Source organism: Perissodus microlepis, chromosome 7 (genome assembly GCF_051167445.1).
Source record: "Perissodus microlepis isolate ML-2025 ecotype Zambia chromosome 7, ASM5116744v1, whole genome shotgun sequence".
In the NCBI taxonomy this organism is placed as follows: Eukaryota; Metazoa; Chordata; class Actinopteri; order Cichliformes; family Cichlidae; genus Perissodus; species Perissodus microlepis.
In genome coordinates, this window is record NC_140467.1 from 27,916,918 (window position 1) to 27,933,252 (window position 16,335).

Consider the following 16,335-nt stretch of genomic DNA (forward strand, 5'->3'; position numbering starts at 1 on the left):
AGCATTATATTTTTGATATTAACAGTAACTCTGGGACTCTGTGGAGTGTGCAGCTGATCTCATCGCTGTCTAAAAATGGATAAAAAAAAAACATAAGAAGTGCTGAATCCTTCAATAACACAGACTATTAGAGTATTAGGTGTGTAGCATCGCTAACTAGCTAGCAACAGCTAGGTAGCTAGTGTATGCTAGCAGCTAATCTAGCAAACAAATTAACAACAGAGTGATTTTAGAACTATAAGATGATAAGCTGTGTGTCTTTTTTTATAACAGTGACATGGTTGTATTGACCTTAATTAAACGAGTCGTCAGTCGCGGTAAACCAACAAAAAAACTCGAGCAGCCGAGCTACGTAAAAAGTGTAGGGGGGCATGTTTGCGGTCACGTCCAGCGGGTGTGTGGGCGGGAGCGTTACACAGTCGCTCCACCTCAAGTCACTACTGCGCAGACTCTGGCTCCAAATTTGCCAGATGGCAGCCTCCACAAGCGGGATATTTTGGCTTCATTTTTGCACAATGGTAGGAGGTGGTGTCGCGTTGTCCATCTTTTCTACAGTCAATGTGTGTAATAAACAAACGAATAATGCAGAAAACAGAGATTTGAGATGGGAAACTGGTCTTGAAGTACACTGAGAGAGAGAGAGAGAGCGAGAGAGAGGGAGAGCTGTGCATGAAGTGGGATTTTAAAGTAAAGTGTGTAAGTCCCCATAGGGAAATAGTTCCTCTGCATTTAACCCATTCAAGCAGTGGGCAGCCACCAATGCAGTGCCCGGGGAGCAGTGTGCAGGGAAGGTACCTTGCTCAGGGGTACCTCAGGGTAGCCATTCAGTGGAGTCGAACCCCCGACCTTCCGATCATGGGGCCACCACTCTACCTACTGAGCTATCCCTGCCCCCTTTATCCCTGCCCCCTTTATCGCGGTGAAAGCAAAACGGGAAAAGTAAGAGGGAACTTATGACGATGTTTAGCAAATGTGAAGCGTAGTTTTGATCTTCTTTTGCTGCTGGTTCAGTGAATTTTGGTTGGAGAGAGAGAAAAGCTGCAGTTTCAGAATCTAGAGCAAAAAAAAAGACGTAAACACGAAGCATGGACCCGACACATCAGAATCTGTGAGCTGTCAGCTTTCAGCACCGACGGCGTGTCCGTGTTCATGCCGTCGGGTGAGAAAGCTGCCATCTCAATGATGTTGACGTTTACCTGCTCTCATTTGCTGTTTTAGCTGTTTGGTGGTTGTTGAAATAGATTTGTCAGGTTTAACCTGAGATTATAGCATTTCTGGCAAAATACCTTTATATTTAATAGTCGATTCAGGATTTAATAAATCGATATCACCTTATTCAAGCTACTTGCCTCTCTCTATCCGCCTCCACTTTCAAACGTACACACGAGTAGGACTACAGGTCCCGCCCTCACTATCTCTAATTGGGTTTGACCACCCAAATAGAATGGGCGTAATGTGTGTCTGTTGTTGACCACACGGAGACTGTCAGAGTTGCAAAGTCCTTTTGTTTTTAGGAATTTTTTTTGTCGCACCATTGAGAAATTAGATTGCATGTCCAGGGTGTCTCTTCCCCGTGGAAATTATTCTGGGATCATCCACCACTGTTGCCTTTCATGCACATCCAGGTTTTTTGCGTTGCTGAGTTCACCAGTGCTTTCTTTCTTTCTTAGGATGACGCTTGAGGTCCACATAGGCAGAGCGGGCGATGCAGCCCACGAAATGGTCCGTCAGGCAGTATCCCATGCAACTGGTCATAACTGAAGGGATGAACCTCAGGGGTGGGCGGAGCAATGCAGGTAGAGCAGGACCCTTGGGCAGAGGGTATTTTAATAACATAACAAAGGAATTTCTCGACACTTTCACATGTGATGTCTTTTAAATTAATTGTCCTAAACCCTTCATCCAATTTGAATGTGGATACCCTCAATTGAAAGCTGAGAGTCTAAAAATTATGTCCATTATATAACTACAATAACTACAATTGGCATATGTTTCAGTAAACAGGTTAAAAAAAACCTTTTGCTGTCAGTGTTGAAATATATACAGTGGCTTGCAAAAGTATTCGGCCCCCTTTTCCACATTTTGTCACATTACAGCCACAAACATGAATCAATTTTATTGGAATTCACGTGAAAGACCAATACAAAGTGGTGTACACGTGAGAAGTGGAACGAAAATCATACATGATTCCAAACATTTTTTACAAATAAATAACTGAAAAGTGGGGTGTGTGTAATTATTCAGCCCCCTTTGGTCTGAGTGCAGTCAGTTGCCCATAGACATTGCCTGATGAGTGCTAATGACTAAATAGAGTGCACCTGTGTGTGTAATCTAATGTCAGTATAAATACAGCTGCTCTGTGAGGGCCTCAGAGGTTGTCTAAGAGATTATTGGGAGCAACAACACCATGAAGTCCAAAGAACGCACCAGATAGGTCAGGGATAAAGTTATTGAGAAATTTAAAGCAGGCTTAGGCTACAAAAAGATTTCCCAAGCCTTGAACATCCCACGGAGCACTGTTCAAGCGATCATTCAGAAATGGAAGGAGTATGGCACAACTGTAAACCTACCAAGACAAGGCCGTCCACCTAAACTCACAGGCCGAACAAGGAGAGCGCTGATCAGAAATGCAGCCAAGAGGCCCATGGTGACTCTGGACGAGCTGCAGAAATCTACAGCTCAGGTGGGGGAATCTGTCCATAGGATAACTATTAGTCGTGCACTGCACAAAGTTGGCCTTTATGGAAGAGTGGCAAGAAGAAAGCCATTGTTAACAGAAAACCATAAGAAGTCCCGTTTGCAGTTTGCCACAAGCCATGTGGGGGACACAGCAAACATGTGGAAGAAGGTGCTCTGGTCAGATGAGACCAAAATGGAACTTTTTGGCCAAAATGCAAAACGCTATGTGTGGCAGAAAACTAACACTGCACATCACTCTGAACACACCATCCCCACTGTCAAACATGGTGGTGGCTGCATCATGCTCTGGGGGTGCTTCTCTTCAGCAGGGACAGGGAAGCTGGTCAGAGTTGATGGGAAGGTGGAGGGAGCCAAATACAGGGCAATCTTGGAAGAAAACGTCTTGGAGTCTGCAAAAGACTTGAGACTGGGGCGGAGGTTCACCTTCCAGCAGGACAACGACCCTAAACATAAAGCCAGGGCAACAATGGAATGGTTTAAAACAAAACACATCCATGTGTTAGAATGGCCCAGTCAAAGTCCAGATCTAGTCAAATCCAATCGAGAATCTGTGGCAAGATCTGAAAACTGCTGTTCACAAATGCTGTCCATCTAATTTGACTGAGCTGGAGCTGTTTTGCAAAGAAGAATGGGCAAGGATTTCAGTCTGTAGATGTGCAAAGCTGGTAGAGACATACCCTAAAAGACTGGCAGCTGTAATTGCAGCAAAAGTTGGTTTTACAAAGTATTGACTCAGGGGGCTGAATAATTACGCACACCCCACTTTTCAGTTATTTGTTTGTAAAAAATGTTTGGAATCATGTATGATTTTCATTCCACTTCTCACATGTACACCACTTTGTATTGGTCTTTCACGTGGAATTCCAATAAAATAGATTCATGTTTGTGGCTGTAATGTGACAAAATGTGGGAAAGTTCAAGGGGGCCGAATACTTTTGCAAGCCACTGTATGGACCTAACTGTAGAGGAGGAAATGATGAACTGAGCCAGTAATCGAGTTCCTGTCTAACCTCGGTTAGGGTACTAACTGTTAAGTCAAATTGTTGAATGTGTCATAGTGGTTCTTAAATTTGTAAAGTCTTAGTTCAAACTATAGGATCAAGACATTCCTTTGTCCCCCTCCCCAGCCTCTCGAGGTTCTGGGGGGAGGCTATAGCGTTTTATCACAAGCACATCCCTTGTGAAGATTCTGTTTGATGTTGCTTCCTGCTTTTATGACCCGTTTTGGTGAGCAGGAGGTCACACAAACGCACCCCCAGGACACACACAAACACATTCTTGCACATGCACACACACACACACACACACACAGACACAGACAGTGCCTTGTCTTTGTAACCACTGGGGGGTTCTACGGTGGGAGGTGCTTGTGTTGTGTTGTATTGTGTACTGTAACTATCATGGGAATAAATAGCTGCGAGGGAAGCTGCTCTTTGAAGGATTTGGGCTTGAGACAGGTGAGGAGCGTGAGCTCCAAGAGCTGGTTCTGACCAAAACTTCCCTTGTTAGCGAGTAAAAAGCCGGTTGAAGATGTTCTGTCTTGTTTTCCGTTCTTCATGAGGAATAAGTCTCTAAACTAGTGGGGCTTGTGGAAACACAGACCCAACACTAACCAACACTGAACACAGGGTACGCTGGAGGAGCAAAAAGTTCTTATTGATTACGACAGCAATCGCATTTAGTCTGATTAATTTTGTCATAATATCCAGGGCATGGGAGATGCAACTAATAAGTCTTTGTATTAAGGCAAGATTCGACCCGCATCCTTGCAGGCCCGAGTCGACTGGCTACGTGACTGGTTGGGTCGAAGTGAAATCATGCTAAGTCACAAAAACCCAGATGCTGAAAATAATTTTTCAGGCTGAGCTGAGCCAGGGTCTTATATATTTATTTTTCTATACAACAGAGCACTTCATCAGAAATATGGAAGTGTGCCTTTGTACTCCCTCTACTGAAAGGTGGCGATTCTTCAAAATAATAATTACAGGGCAAATAATTGAATTAAACGTTATCTGGAAGAAAATAGTATCTTTACGCTACGTTATTTACCATTTATATCAACAGTATTTGACAAAATCTAGATGCATTGGTTCATTTTTATGGAGATGATGCAATTATTTATTGTTGTGCTTGTACCATCGACATGATTTTCAGACAACTACAGCTAGCTTTTGATAGTTTTCAGTCACATCTGAGTCAGCTCAGACTGGTTTTAAATGCAGAAAAAAACAAAGTCAAATTGTTCTCAAACAGTATTTCCTTTTTTTGTATCTGCTCAAGGCATTTCTATTGAAACTATGGCCTCATACAAATACCTAGGTATTATAATTGATGACTTTCCTTTAAGCCACACATTGACCACCTATTAAAGAAACCTAGGCTACAGTTGGGGTTCTTTTTTAGAAACATATTGTGTTTTCTTTCACCATAAGGAAAAGTCTTGTTGCTACCACTTTTTTTTTGCTCCTCCTAGATTACGGTGACATAGTTTACATGAATGCCTCTGCTCATTCTCTTCATTTGTTGGATTCTGCCTGTCATGGGGCATTAAGATTTATAACTGGCTGTAAACATGAACACACCACTGTACTCCATATTCGCTCATTAACTGGTCCTTATTGGGCTTACACAGGATGGTTCATTGGTATCATTTTATCTATAAATCTATTTCTAGTTTACGGCCCTTTTTTAAAAAAAAATCAGAGTACATGTTACGCAAACAGTTTAGTCATAGACTGCGGTCTTACATAAAAGGATGGCTGTTAAGTCATTTAACCCTCTCTTAGATTTAAAGAAAGTCTAGCTGGTGGAACTTCAATTCCTTTCAGTCCCACCTCGAAAGACATGTCCCTGCTTCCACAGGACCTTTTCTTGGTCTTCAATATGTTTTCAGACAGAGGGAGGATTAAGTGTCATCCAGGGAAGGACGGATGTTGTTTTGCTTTGCTGTATTTTAATGTGAAGTGTGCTTATTTATTTTTTATATTGCATGTTTTGGTTATATCTTGTGGAGTGTTTTATTTATACTGCATGTTTTGGTTGCATCTGTCAATTTGTCCTGGAGAGACTCCGCCCTTTCCCCCCGTTTTACTAATTTGACACACCTGAGAGGAAGGGGAGTGGTAATTTACAGAGAGTGCTCAGTGACACATAAGACTGTGTGGAGCTTGGCGTTCGAGGGAGTAGAATACAGCGCCAGCAACCAGGGACGCGGAGCGAGCGGTCCAACTGCTGCAGCAACAGGAGGCCAGATTACGCGTCGGCAGGGAATTAGAGGCGGCGAGGCGGGCCGGTGCCGATTGGCGGTTACAAAGAAGCGGCGGGCAGAGTTAAGAGCTCTGCCCACCCGGGGTAAGTCTTTTGACTTGTCCTCTTTAATGAATGATAGCTGCCTAAAAGAATAGTGACTGCCGCTGCCTTCCTTTCTTTAGCGCACCGGGGCGCAGAACGCGGAGAGGAAGGCGAGGACGCCGCCGGGTTTCCCTACTGCACCGCTCCACTGGATTTTTAATTCTTAGTGACTCTTATACCGTGGCGGACGCCACTGGACTTTTAATGTTGTGTTTTATTGATTTTTACTGTGTTGTCCCCTGGCCAGGGTTGTTTTAATTCATTTTATATTTTTAACTATTTAAATATAATAAATTATATTTTAACTATACAGTCTTTATTCGTGTGCTTTCCCTTGGCGGCTCCACTGCTCTGTCCGTTTGGAGGAAGGTTTCCCTCCTTTAAAAAACACTGGAAATAAAATCACCTTCGCTCCGTTACATAAGTAGTGGCAGCATAGTAACGTAAATGGGAGATCTGCACAAAAGCCACAGTGAAAGCGACAGGGATTCCAACTGCCAAATGTTATGAAGCCACAGAACTTACACTAAGGCTACGTTCACACTGCAGGCGAAAGCGCATCAAATCTGATTTTTTTTGACCCTATGTGACCCACATCCGATCATGTTATGACAGTGTGAACGGCACAAATCCGATATTTTCAAATCCGATCTGGGTCACTTTCGAATGTGGTACTGAATCCGATATATAGCCGATGTTTTAGAAAACGACTGCTGTTTGAATGGTCATGTCGCATTAAATAGTCTTTTACGTCACTGACACAAAACAGACGCCAATTATCAGCGCCCGAGAAGACATCGCGAACACTTCCTGGCCATCCAGTGTAGATGTTAGTCAAACTGTTGGGAAGACAACGTGAACATTTTATTTGTACTGTATAATCTGCGGATTCTGACAGAAATCTGCAACTATCCTTTGAAGCACCGCTCCTCTCTAAAACAGCAATAAAGATAACTATTAGGTTATGTACATTATTATGTAAATAACAAAATAACTTCAAGCAAAAATTGGGAAACGTAAAGTCCGAAGTCTTTATATTAACGGCCATCAGTCAAACAGTACTGTTGGGTCTGGGTCTATACAGAGCGCGTTGTGTGTGACGTCTTCTTTTGCGCGTGCGGGCCGCTTTGAGCGTTCACACTAGAGCGCGTTTGCTGTCGCATTTTATTTGTAGTGTGAACGAGCAGACAAAAAAATCGGATTTGATCAAAAAATCGGAATTGAGCATCAAGACCTGCAGTGTGAACGTAGCCTTAGACTCTGCTGTGTGACTTTGATGATACTAAAAAAAAAAAAAGCCCAGGTGATCTGTTCAAATACGTAGACATTAGTTTGTTAGTTCCCTTCATAATGACAATTAAAGAAGCTGCTGTTGAAATGTAGTAGGATCCTGAAAGAGGAGATGTGAGAGAGATGTAGTTGCTGATGAAGATGGACAGACATAAACAGCAGAGGATTTCTGAAGCTCTGCCAGAGTGTGACTGATGGAAACAGTCTGCTGCTATTCTTGCTGCTGTCTTTTGCAGCTTGGTACATTTCTGTCAAATATGAAGTTGTGGATGATTTCATCAATACGATTACCTGAGCAAGTGATATTCAGGATGAAGTGATTGTAATCCGATGTTGCACATTCTCTCAGAAGACATCCTGGCTGAACACAGTCAGGACTAATACTCCATTTAGATCTCCATGTGGACTCCTTCCTCTGTGTGACAGAAACAGCTGAGCCACAGTCTAGATGGTAACAGAGTAAAACTGCCTTCTTAAGGGACCAGAGAAGGTCATATACTGGTCTCCACTCTCCCAGATATTTCAGCTCCAGTGTTCCTGCACAGTGACTGGCTCCTCCCACCAACCTGACAGGCTCTAATGGAAAGCAGAGAGTCATCAGTCAAAGAATAAAGTGAGTTTGAACCACATCAAAGCTGCAGCTCCTCTTCTACCTGAGCAGGTGAGTCCAACAGCTTTGCCAGGTGAGCAGCTGTTTCTAGCTGAGCCTGAGCTTCTACAGTCCAGGAGAGCAGACTCATGGCCTCCACACTGGAACTCTTTGCTCCACACTGGAGCCTCCACTTCTCCATAGAGCGCCCCCTGGAGGACTGAAGGAGGCCCACAGCCGAGCTCCCTACAGACCACCTCTGTATCCTGCTGGTCAAAGTCAGCTTCACACACTGAGGACCAGCTCTGGTTAGACTTCACCTCCAGTCTGCCCGAACACAGACTGGAACCATTCAGCAGCCTGACAGAGTCTGGAGACGTCAGAGAAGATCAGTTCTTTCCACACACTCCTGTGTTCTTCTGTGTTTATTCAACACAATACAAAGTCATGTATGTAGACTACTATTTAGAATATAATAGAATCATTGTACAGCTACAGCATCTCTGACCCAGTGTTTGTGCTACTGGTTAATTAATGTTCTTTCGTTTAGTGTTATTCATGGTTCAGTTTCCTTGTTTTTCCTACTGTAGTCCTTTGCATTTCTAGTTCTCTTAGTTACGGTTGTTTTGTTTTCTCATGTATCGCTGTGCGGTTCAGTTCATGAAAAGTTTAACTCAAAGAGGCAGCTTTTACTTGCTGTGACAAAAAAAATTTAAAAACATTAGATGCAAGAAAACATAACCCGAAACTGGAAACTGAAACCTGGAAACTAGAACTAGGAACAGACTAGGAATCTCAAAGTTGATTCAATTCATCTGGACGTAGCGTTTTCAGTGGGAGAAACGTTTTGTCACTCATCCAAGTGACTTCTTCAATCTCAGCTGACAGCAGGTTTCCCCAATCTTATAAACAGCACATTTGCATAATGACTGAAACCAGCCCACTGAAGGAACAATAGGCTGGGAGGTCGGGAACTGATCTAATGGATTGCATTTATATAGCGCTTTTCGGGACCCCTCAAAGCGCTTTACAATACCACTATTCATTCACTCTCACATTCATACACTGGTGAAGGCAAGCTATAGTTGTAGCCAAGACACAGGTACTCAATATGCGTACTTGCGTTCTCGTGCACTCGTGATACGTCATCAGTCGGAGACCAAGTACTGTTCCAATTCAAAGTATGCATCAAGCCGAGAACGTGAAAAATTCCCGGATGTGTTCCCTCTTCTGCCTGTTTTATCGAGCATGCATTGGTGGTGACTTGTGTGTACTTGGTACAGCTAAATATCCAAATATCCAAAACCCAAACGCGGCAATGATGGAGGAGCGCGGCTAAAAACGTTTAAATATTACTTTTTCTGGGTCACAAAATAAACTTTTAAGTTATTTTCAAGCGAGAATGTAGATGATTCAAATATCTGCTTGATTTATCAAGATATCATATATTTCCAAATTTGGTTTATTTCAGTGTTTTATTTGTTCCTAAGTAAATCAGTTTGGCTGAGATTAAAGTTAAGCTTCATAACATATTAATCACAGTTAATTTAAGAGGGGACAGTAGTAAAAACTCCAGACCTGTGACATCCTCGGGTACGCTGGTGTTCCAACTGTACAAATCGCGAGTCCGTGCTCGCGTTCTCGGCAAGTCTGGACTCACCAAGAACGCGAGTACGAGAAAGGGCCACAGACTGGGACTGGGAAAGAACAGACATGAGAACACAACTTACTGGGTGACTAGACATGACAGGTGGAACACAGGGGAGGCACAGTAACAAAAGCTAAATACTAGAAATTATAAATAAACCACAAAATAACTAAGAGAACTAGAAATACAAATGACAACACTAGGAAAAACAAGGAAACTGAACCACATATAACAATAAATCAAATATATTAATTAAGCTACACACGAAGATAGGACCATGACAGTAAATCATGTTTCCTAGTTTAATTTCCAGTTTACTTGAAAAAATAAACATTCTCATGTTTAATGTGGAAGGTTAGATGTTTATAGTGCAACTTGAATTCACCTCACATTTGTGGATCTGTGCAATGGTTAAATTAGTCTCAAAACCCCACTTGGGAATACAACCTGATCTGTGTGTATTGCACGATTTGTCGACACAAAGGTAAGATTTTGTAAGTGAAAGAGACATTATGTGTAGTTTTAGACATTTGTATTCAAAGAAAGGTTTTTGTTGGGGGTGGTTGTTTAAATCAGTGGTCCCCAACCTCCGGGCCACGGACTGATACTGGTCCGTGAGTCGTTTGGTACCAGGCCGCGAGAGTTGAGGCTTGGACGTGAAATTTATGGTTTTCAGGGGTTTTATCGTTAACTCTGTCTTTTCCCATGTTGTAGTTGTGTGTTTTGTTTTGAAATAAATATTTACGCGTTGCCATAGCGAACAGAGAGCGTTAAGGGGCAGAGAGGTGGATGTTACTCTCAATGATGTTGGCGCATTTCAGGAGGACGCTGCTAATAAAGTTACACAATTACGCAGTGAATTCACACTTATTATTATATTTACAAAATATCAGTTTTTGTCTTGGTCGTATTATTTAATTTTGTTGTATTTATCTGCGACACCTTAATGGCCTTTCCGTGAAAATATTGTCGGACATTAAACCGGTCTGTGGCGCAAAGAAGGTTGGGGACCGCTGGTTTAAATGATTTTTGTGGTATATTTGAGTTATTTATTACACTTGAAGGTATTCATGCTTTAATAAAAAGGCAAATGGAACTTAACAAAATATTTACATAAAACTAATTTTCTGTTTCATAAATCTGTGGTCTTGTGTGTTGTGTGGGAATGAGGTGTTATTTACTCTTACAGAGACTGCTACTGCCAGTCTCCTTCCCAAACCTAGCAGATCAGTGAGCGTGAATCTGAGAAAGCCTGAGATAATTCTAAACTGGAAGAGCCTAGGTCTAAGATTTTTGATACAAGCCCTAGATTCAGATATTGTAGATGTTATACTTGGGGTCAGCAGTATAGATCTCTTTATATAAGATAGAGGGACACACGTCCCCGGTTTACGTAAGCATTAGGCTTTCAAATGAATTAAACCTCTGTCTTGGTCTTTGGTTGATTAATAAGCTGGTGTGGAAGATTGCTGCCACACCGCCCCCTCGGCCTGCGCTTCGAGTATTCTGATAGTTAGAATGACTCGGGGGTGTTAATTCATTTAAACTAACATATTCATCCTGCTGCAACCAGGTTTCTGTAAGGAAGAGTAAACCTATTTTGTTGATCAATTGTTACTTCATGTACTAACAGAGACTTTTGTTTTGTTTTTTTCTGTCTTTGGGATTTTTTTCTGTTTAAGTTGTTTTTTTTTTTGGTTTTTTTTGCTGATTTTTAGCTTGTTTTTTTTTGTTTGTTTAGGAGCTGACACAGTGGGGTCTAAGGGGATTGGAGATAACAGTAGGAGAGAAGCTGCAGAGAGGCGTGTAAGACTGCAACTCTGCTTCCTGGTCCCAACTCTGGATAGTCACGTTTTTGGGGGTTTAATAAATTTGGCCAGATTTCTAGAAATGAGAGCCGCTCCATCCAAGGTGGGATGGATGACAGCTCTCCTAAGAAGACCAGGTTTTCTCCAGCAAGTTTTCCAATTATTTACAAAACCCACATTGTTTTTTGGACACTCAGACAGCCAGCAATTTAAGGCAATTTTAGTGATGTTTGATTGACGTAACTGGGTGTCATTACTGCCGACGTGAATAAGAACTTTACTGAATTTACATTTACCCATAGCCAGCAGTTTTAATTTCGCTCAATGTTGCCTGCTCTGGCCCCTGGAAGACAATTGACTGTGGTTTCTGGTGTCTTTAGCTTCACATGTCTCAGAAAGAATCACCAGTTCCCATGGTTTGACGCAGTGGGTGTGTCGCAGAGTGGGGAAAAGTTAGTTAGTTAGTCACACGGTGCACCGGGGGCTTCTATTTAAGACCAATCTACCTCTGCTTGCTTTGTATTTGTGTGTGGATTAAAGCATGCACTTGTGAGTCCTCAAAAGTTCAACACAAATAATTGTACTCATTTGTAAATCTTTGTTTACATTTGTGGATCATATCATACGCATATGCAACACTTTTGAAGCAAAATGCTATTTATAATGCAAAGACAGATGATCTGTTGATGAAACTAGTATAGATTTGATTATGCGCAATCATAAACATACCACTATAGTGATATAACCTCAGAAACTAAACACAACTCACATACAGATGGGTTGGGTGGCCAAAAGCGTAACATACCAACAATTTGTCACATATGTTACATTTTGGGATGAGAACGTGATGGTGCTATCATATGTAAACATGCCACTATAGTGAATATACCCTAAGAAACTAGACACAACTTAAATGAGCATGTATATCTGATATGTACCTGCACAGGTGTGCTCATTGTGCTTCATTAACATATAGATCTACATCCGTGCTGACTTCTGTTCTAGTTCCTGCTCTCAGCCCAGCTCCTCTCCTGGAACATTTCCCACTTCCCGTCTTGCTCTCTGTTTTACAATAACAATAACCAGTTTCACTTCCTCCAGCCTTTTTGTTTGTACTTCTCCATAAACACCTGCTGAAAGCAGCAACTTGGAAAGTTTAAATCCCAACTCAAAACTCCTCTGTTCAAATCTGCATATTCACTGTGAATCCACTGCTTTTGTTTTATTATTTTTATTCTGCCATTGTTTTACTAAGTGTTTTATCCTATTGTAAAGTGTCCTTGGGTGACTTGAAAGGCGCTCATAAATAAAATTTATTATTATTATTATTATTAAGCTGTTAGGCTGAAGGAGTCCTTTCTGGCTGGTTGGTTGGCTGCTATTCTTGCTGCTATCTGTCACAGCGTGGTACATCTTTGTCAAATATGAAGTCACGGATGACTCAGTATGATTACCTGAGCAGGTGAGTTTCAGGATTTGGTCAGTGTAATGCGATGTTGCACAGTCCCTCAGAGGAGATCTGGACAGAACACAATCAGAACTGATCAACCACCCAGTTGTGCGTGAGGAGTCTACCATTTCTATATAAACAGCTGAGCCACAGTCCAGTTGTTCACAGGAAACAGCTGCTTCTTTCAGGGTCCAGAAAAAGCCATACACTGGTCTCCACTCCCCCAGATGTTTAAACTCCAGTGTACCTGTACAGCGACTGGGTCCTCCCACCAACCTGAAACCAGGCTCTGAACAGAAAGCAGAGAGTCATCATTAAAAAAATAAAGTGAGTTTGAACCACATCAAAGCTGCAGCTCCTCTTCTACCTGAGCAGGTGAGTCCAACAGCTTTGCCAGGTGAGCAGCTGTTTCTAGGTGAGCCTGAACTTCTACAGTCCAGGAGAGCAGACTCATGGCCTCCACACTGGAACTCTTTGCTCCACACTGGAGCCTCCACTTCTTCATAGAGCGCCCCCTGGAGGACTGAAGGAGGCCCACAGCCGAGCTCCCTACAGACCACCTCTGCATCCTGCTGGTCAAAGTCAGCTTCACACACTGAGGACCAGCTCTGGTTAGACTTCACCTCCAGTCTGCCTGAACACAGACTGGAACCATTCAGCAGCCTGACAGAGTCTGGAGACATCAGAGAAGATCAAACAGAGAGATCAGAGACAGCAGAGACACAAGAAAAAGATGTCAGCAAACAACTATTCACTGATTCAACCTCAGCACAACTCCAATATGACTTTTAGCATCACATTTACACTTTGTAATCCAACATCTGTTATTACAGCCCTAGCCTACTGGGATTTTCCTTTGTGGGTGATTATTGATGATCATTTTTCCCTTTTCTTGTGGAACCAGTAAAATGAGTGCAACTGACTTCACTAAACAGTCAGCTCTGGTACCTGTCCGAGGGACAGGACATGGCCAGAGAGAAAATATTTTATATTTTAAGCTTTTTATATTTAAGCTTTTTCATTTGTCCTTGGTGATCATAGTGTATTGGCTTTTATGTGTTCTTTTGATGGTTTTATTTTCAAATGTCCCTTCTGTCTTCTTGTTCACTTTGACCTTTTTATTGTTATATTCCACATCCACAGGATCTTTTAATGGTCTTCAGTGTTTTTTCAGTGGCCAAAGAGAGGACCGAGTGGAGGTGTATTTGTGTTCCTGGGAGAGCTGCAGAAAGGCCTCGGGGCAGGGAATCTAACTTCCAACTTTTATCAACCACAGAAAGCTGACTCATTCTATTTTATCCTTGGTATAAGCAAAATGTGCAAATGCAAGAAACATAAGAAACAACCATGGTTGTTGACTCCAAATCTCCCGAACACTACGTCGATTTGAGAACGCAAGACCGAGAGAGCGAGACCAAGACAAGACTGAGACCAACGTCCGTCGAGACCAAGACGAGACCAAGACCACGTAAAAGTGTTCTCAAGACCATGACTGGTCTCAAGACATCCAACTCTAGTGTGTATGGATAATAGCAAACACTGAAATACATGTTTTGCACGCAGCAATGATTTTTTTTCACTCAAATTTAGCTTTTCTTCGTTCAAAATAAATTTCTCCTCAAAATGTAACACTTGCACCTGCAAATTTATTTTATGTGCGCTCAGAATAGTGGCACAAAAATAATGCCATACTTTTAAAGTAACGGTTTGACAACTGCCAGCTTGAAGGCCTGTGGTACATAAATGATTTGTCATGGTTTACGGAGCAGGCTGTGAGGTGTTAGTGAAGGAGGAGCCAAAATGGTAAATGGCCTGTATTTGTATAGCGCTTTACTTAGTTCCTATGGACCCCAAAGCACTTTACACTACATACAGTCATCCACCCATTCACACACACATTCACACACAGGTGATGGCAAGCTACATTGTAGCCACAGCTGCCCTCGGGCGCACTGACAGAGGCGAGGCTGCCGGACACTGGTGCCACCGGGCCCTCTGACCACCACCAGTAGGCAACGGGTGAAGTGTCTTGCCCAAGGACACAACGACCGAGACTGCCAACTCTTGAGCCACGATTGCCCCATGCGAGCAAAGGCTGATGATATGAGTGAGCGTTTATTTACAGTGGAGGATAACAAACAAATGCGAGAGCGAATTCATTACTAGTTAAGGTTTAAAAAATGGTTGGTTCAACAGAGCTCTGACTTTTTGTTAGTGTGGCTACAGTGTTGAAGAGAAACCTAGGATTATTTTTATTCCTCCAGCATTTATTTTTGTACTTCTTTATAAACACCTTGGAAGGCTGTTAGGCTGAAGGAGTCCTTTCAGGCTGGTTGGAGGATGGTTTAGAGGATTCCTGAAACCCATGTTGTGACTGATGGAGAGTCTGCTGCTATTCTTGCTGCTATCTGTCACAGCTTGGTACATCTCTGTCATATATGAAGTCATTGATAACTTCATCAATATGATTACCTGAGCAGGTGAGATTCAGGATTTTATTCATGTAATCTGATGTTGTACAATCCCTCAGAGGAAATCCTGGTTGAAAACAGTCAGAAAGAATCGACCACACAAATTTTAATGAGGAGAGTGCTTTTTGTATAGAAACAGCTGAGCCACAGTCCAGATATTGGCAAACAAGAGCTGCTTCTTTCAGGGTCGAGAGAAAGCCTGGTCTCCACTCTCCCAGATTTTTTGCCTCAAGAGTTCCTGCACAGCGACTGGGTCCTCCTACCAGCCTGACATCATCAGACTCTGAACAGAAAGCAGAGTCATCAATAAACAAATAAAGTGAGTTTGAGCCACATCAAAGCTGCAGCTCCTCTTCTACCTGAGCAGGTGAGTCCAACAGCTTTGCCAGCTGAGCAGCTGTTTCTAGCTGAGCCTGAGCTTCTACAGTCCAGGAGAGCAGACTCATGGCCTCCACACCGGAACTCTTTGCTCCACACTGGAGCCTCCACTTCTCCATAGAGCGCCCCCTGGAGGACCGAAGGAGGCCCACAGCCGAGCTCCCTACAGACCACCTCTGCATCCTGCTGGTCAAAGTCAGCTTCACACACTGAGGACCAGCTCTGGTTAGACTTCACCTCCAGTCTGCCTGAACACAGACTGGAACCATTCAGCAGCCTGACAGAGTCTGGAGACATCAGAGAAGATCAAACAGAGAGATCAGAGACAGCAGACACACAAGAAAAAGATGTCAGCAAACAACTATTCACTGAATTAAACTCAGCACAACTCAACATGACTTCATCATTAACAACAGAATACATCTTTACAATGGTACACACTGGAGACATGTTACCATCACATTTACATTTCATAATCTGACAGCTGTTATTGCAGCCCTAGCTGCAATAACTTCTTTGTGGGTGTGTATTATTGTCCCTTTCTTTAGTGGAACCAGTAAAATGAGTGCAGCTGACTCAACTCAAAAGTCAGCTTTGGTACCTGGCTCAGGGACTGGACATGGCCAGGAAGAAAAATTAGTCAACATATT

General features: G+C 42.6%; 1 protein-coding gene across 3 annotated transcripts in view; it reads right to left on the bottom strand.

The window, feature by feature from the left end:
* Nucleotides 1–16,335, bottom strand: part of LOC146383267 (scavenger receptor cysteine-rich type 1 protein M130-like) — a 75,147-nt gene that overhangs the window by 38,105 nt on the left and 20,707 nt on the right. For 2 of the 3 annotated variants that reach the window (XM_084936783.1, XM_084936784.1), the window contains exons 7-12: nucleotides 15,667–15,972; nucleotides 15,309–15,590; nucleotides 13,204–13,509; nucleotides 12,841–13,125; nucleotides 7,995–8,300; nucleotides 7,633–7,917 (exon numbers count right to left, since the gene is read on the bottom strand). In XM_084936783.1, coding sequence (XP_084792909.1) covers nucleotides 7,633–7,917; nucleotides 7,995–8,300; nucleotides 12,841–13,125; nucleotides 13,204–13,509; nucleotides 15,309–15,590; nucleotides 15,667–15,972 — 1,770 coding nt within the window. The remainder of the gene's footprint in view (nucleotides 1–7,632; nucleotides 7,918–7,994; nucleotides 8,301–12,840; nucleotides 13,126–13,203; nucleotides 13,510–15,308; nucleotides 15,591–15,666; nucleotides 15,973–16,335) is intronic. The other variant, XM_084936785.1, reaches the window with a different exon arrangement.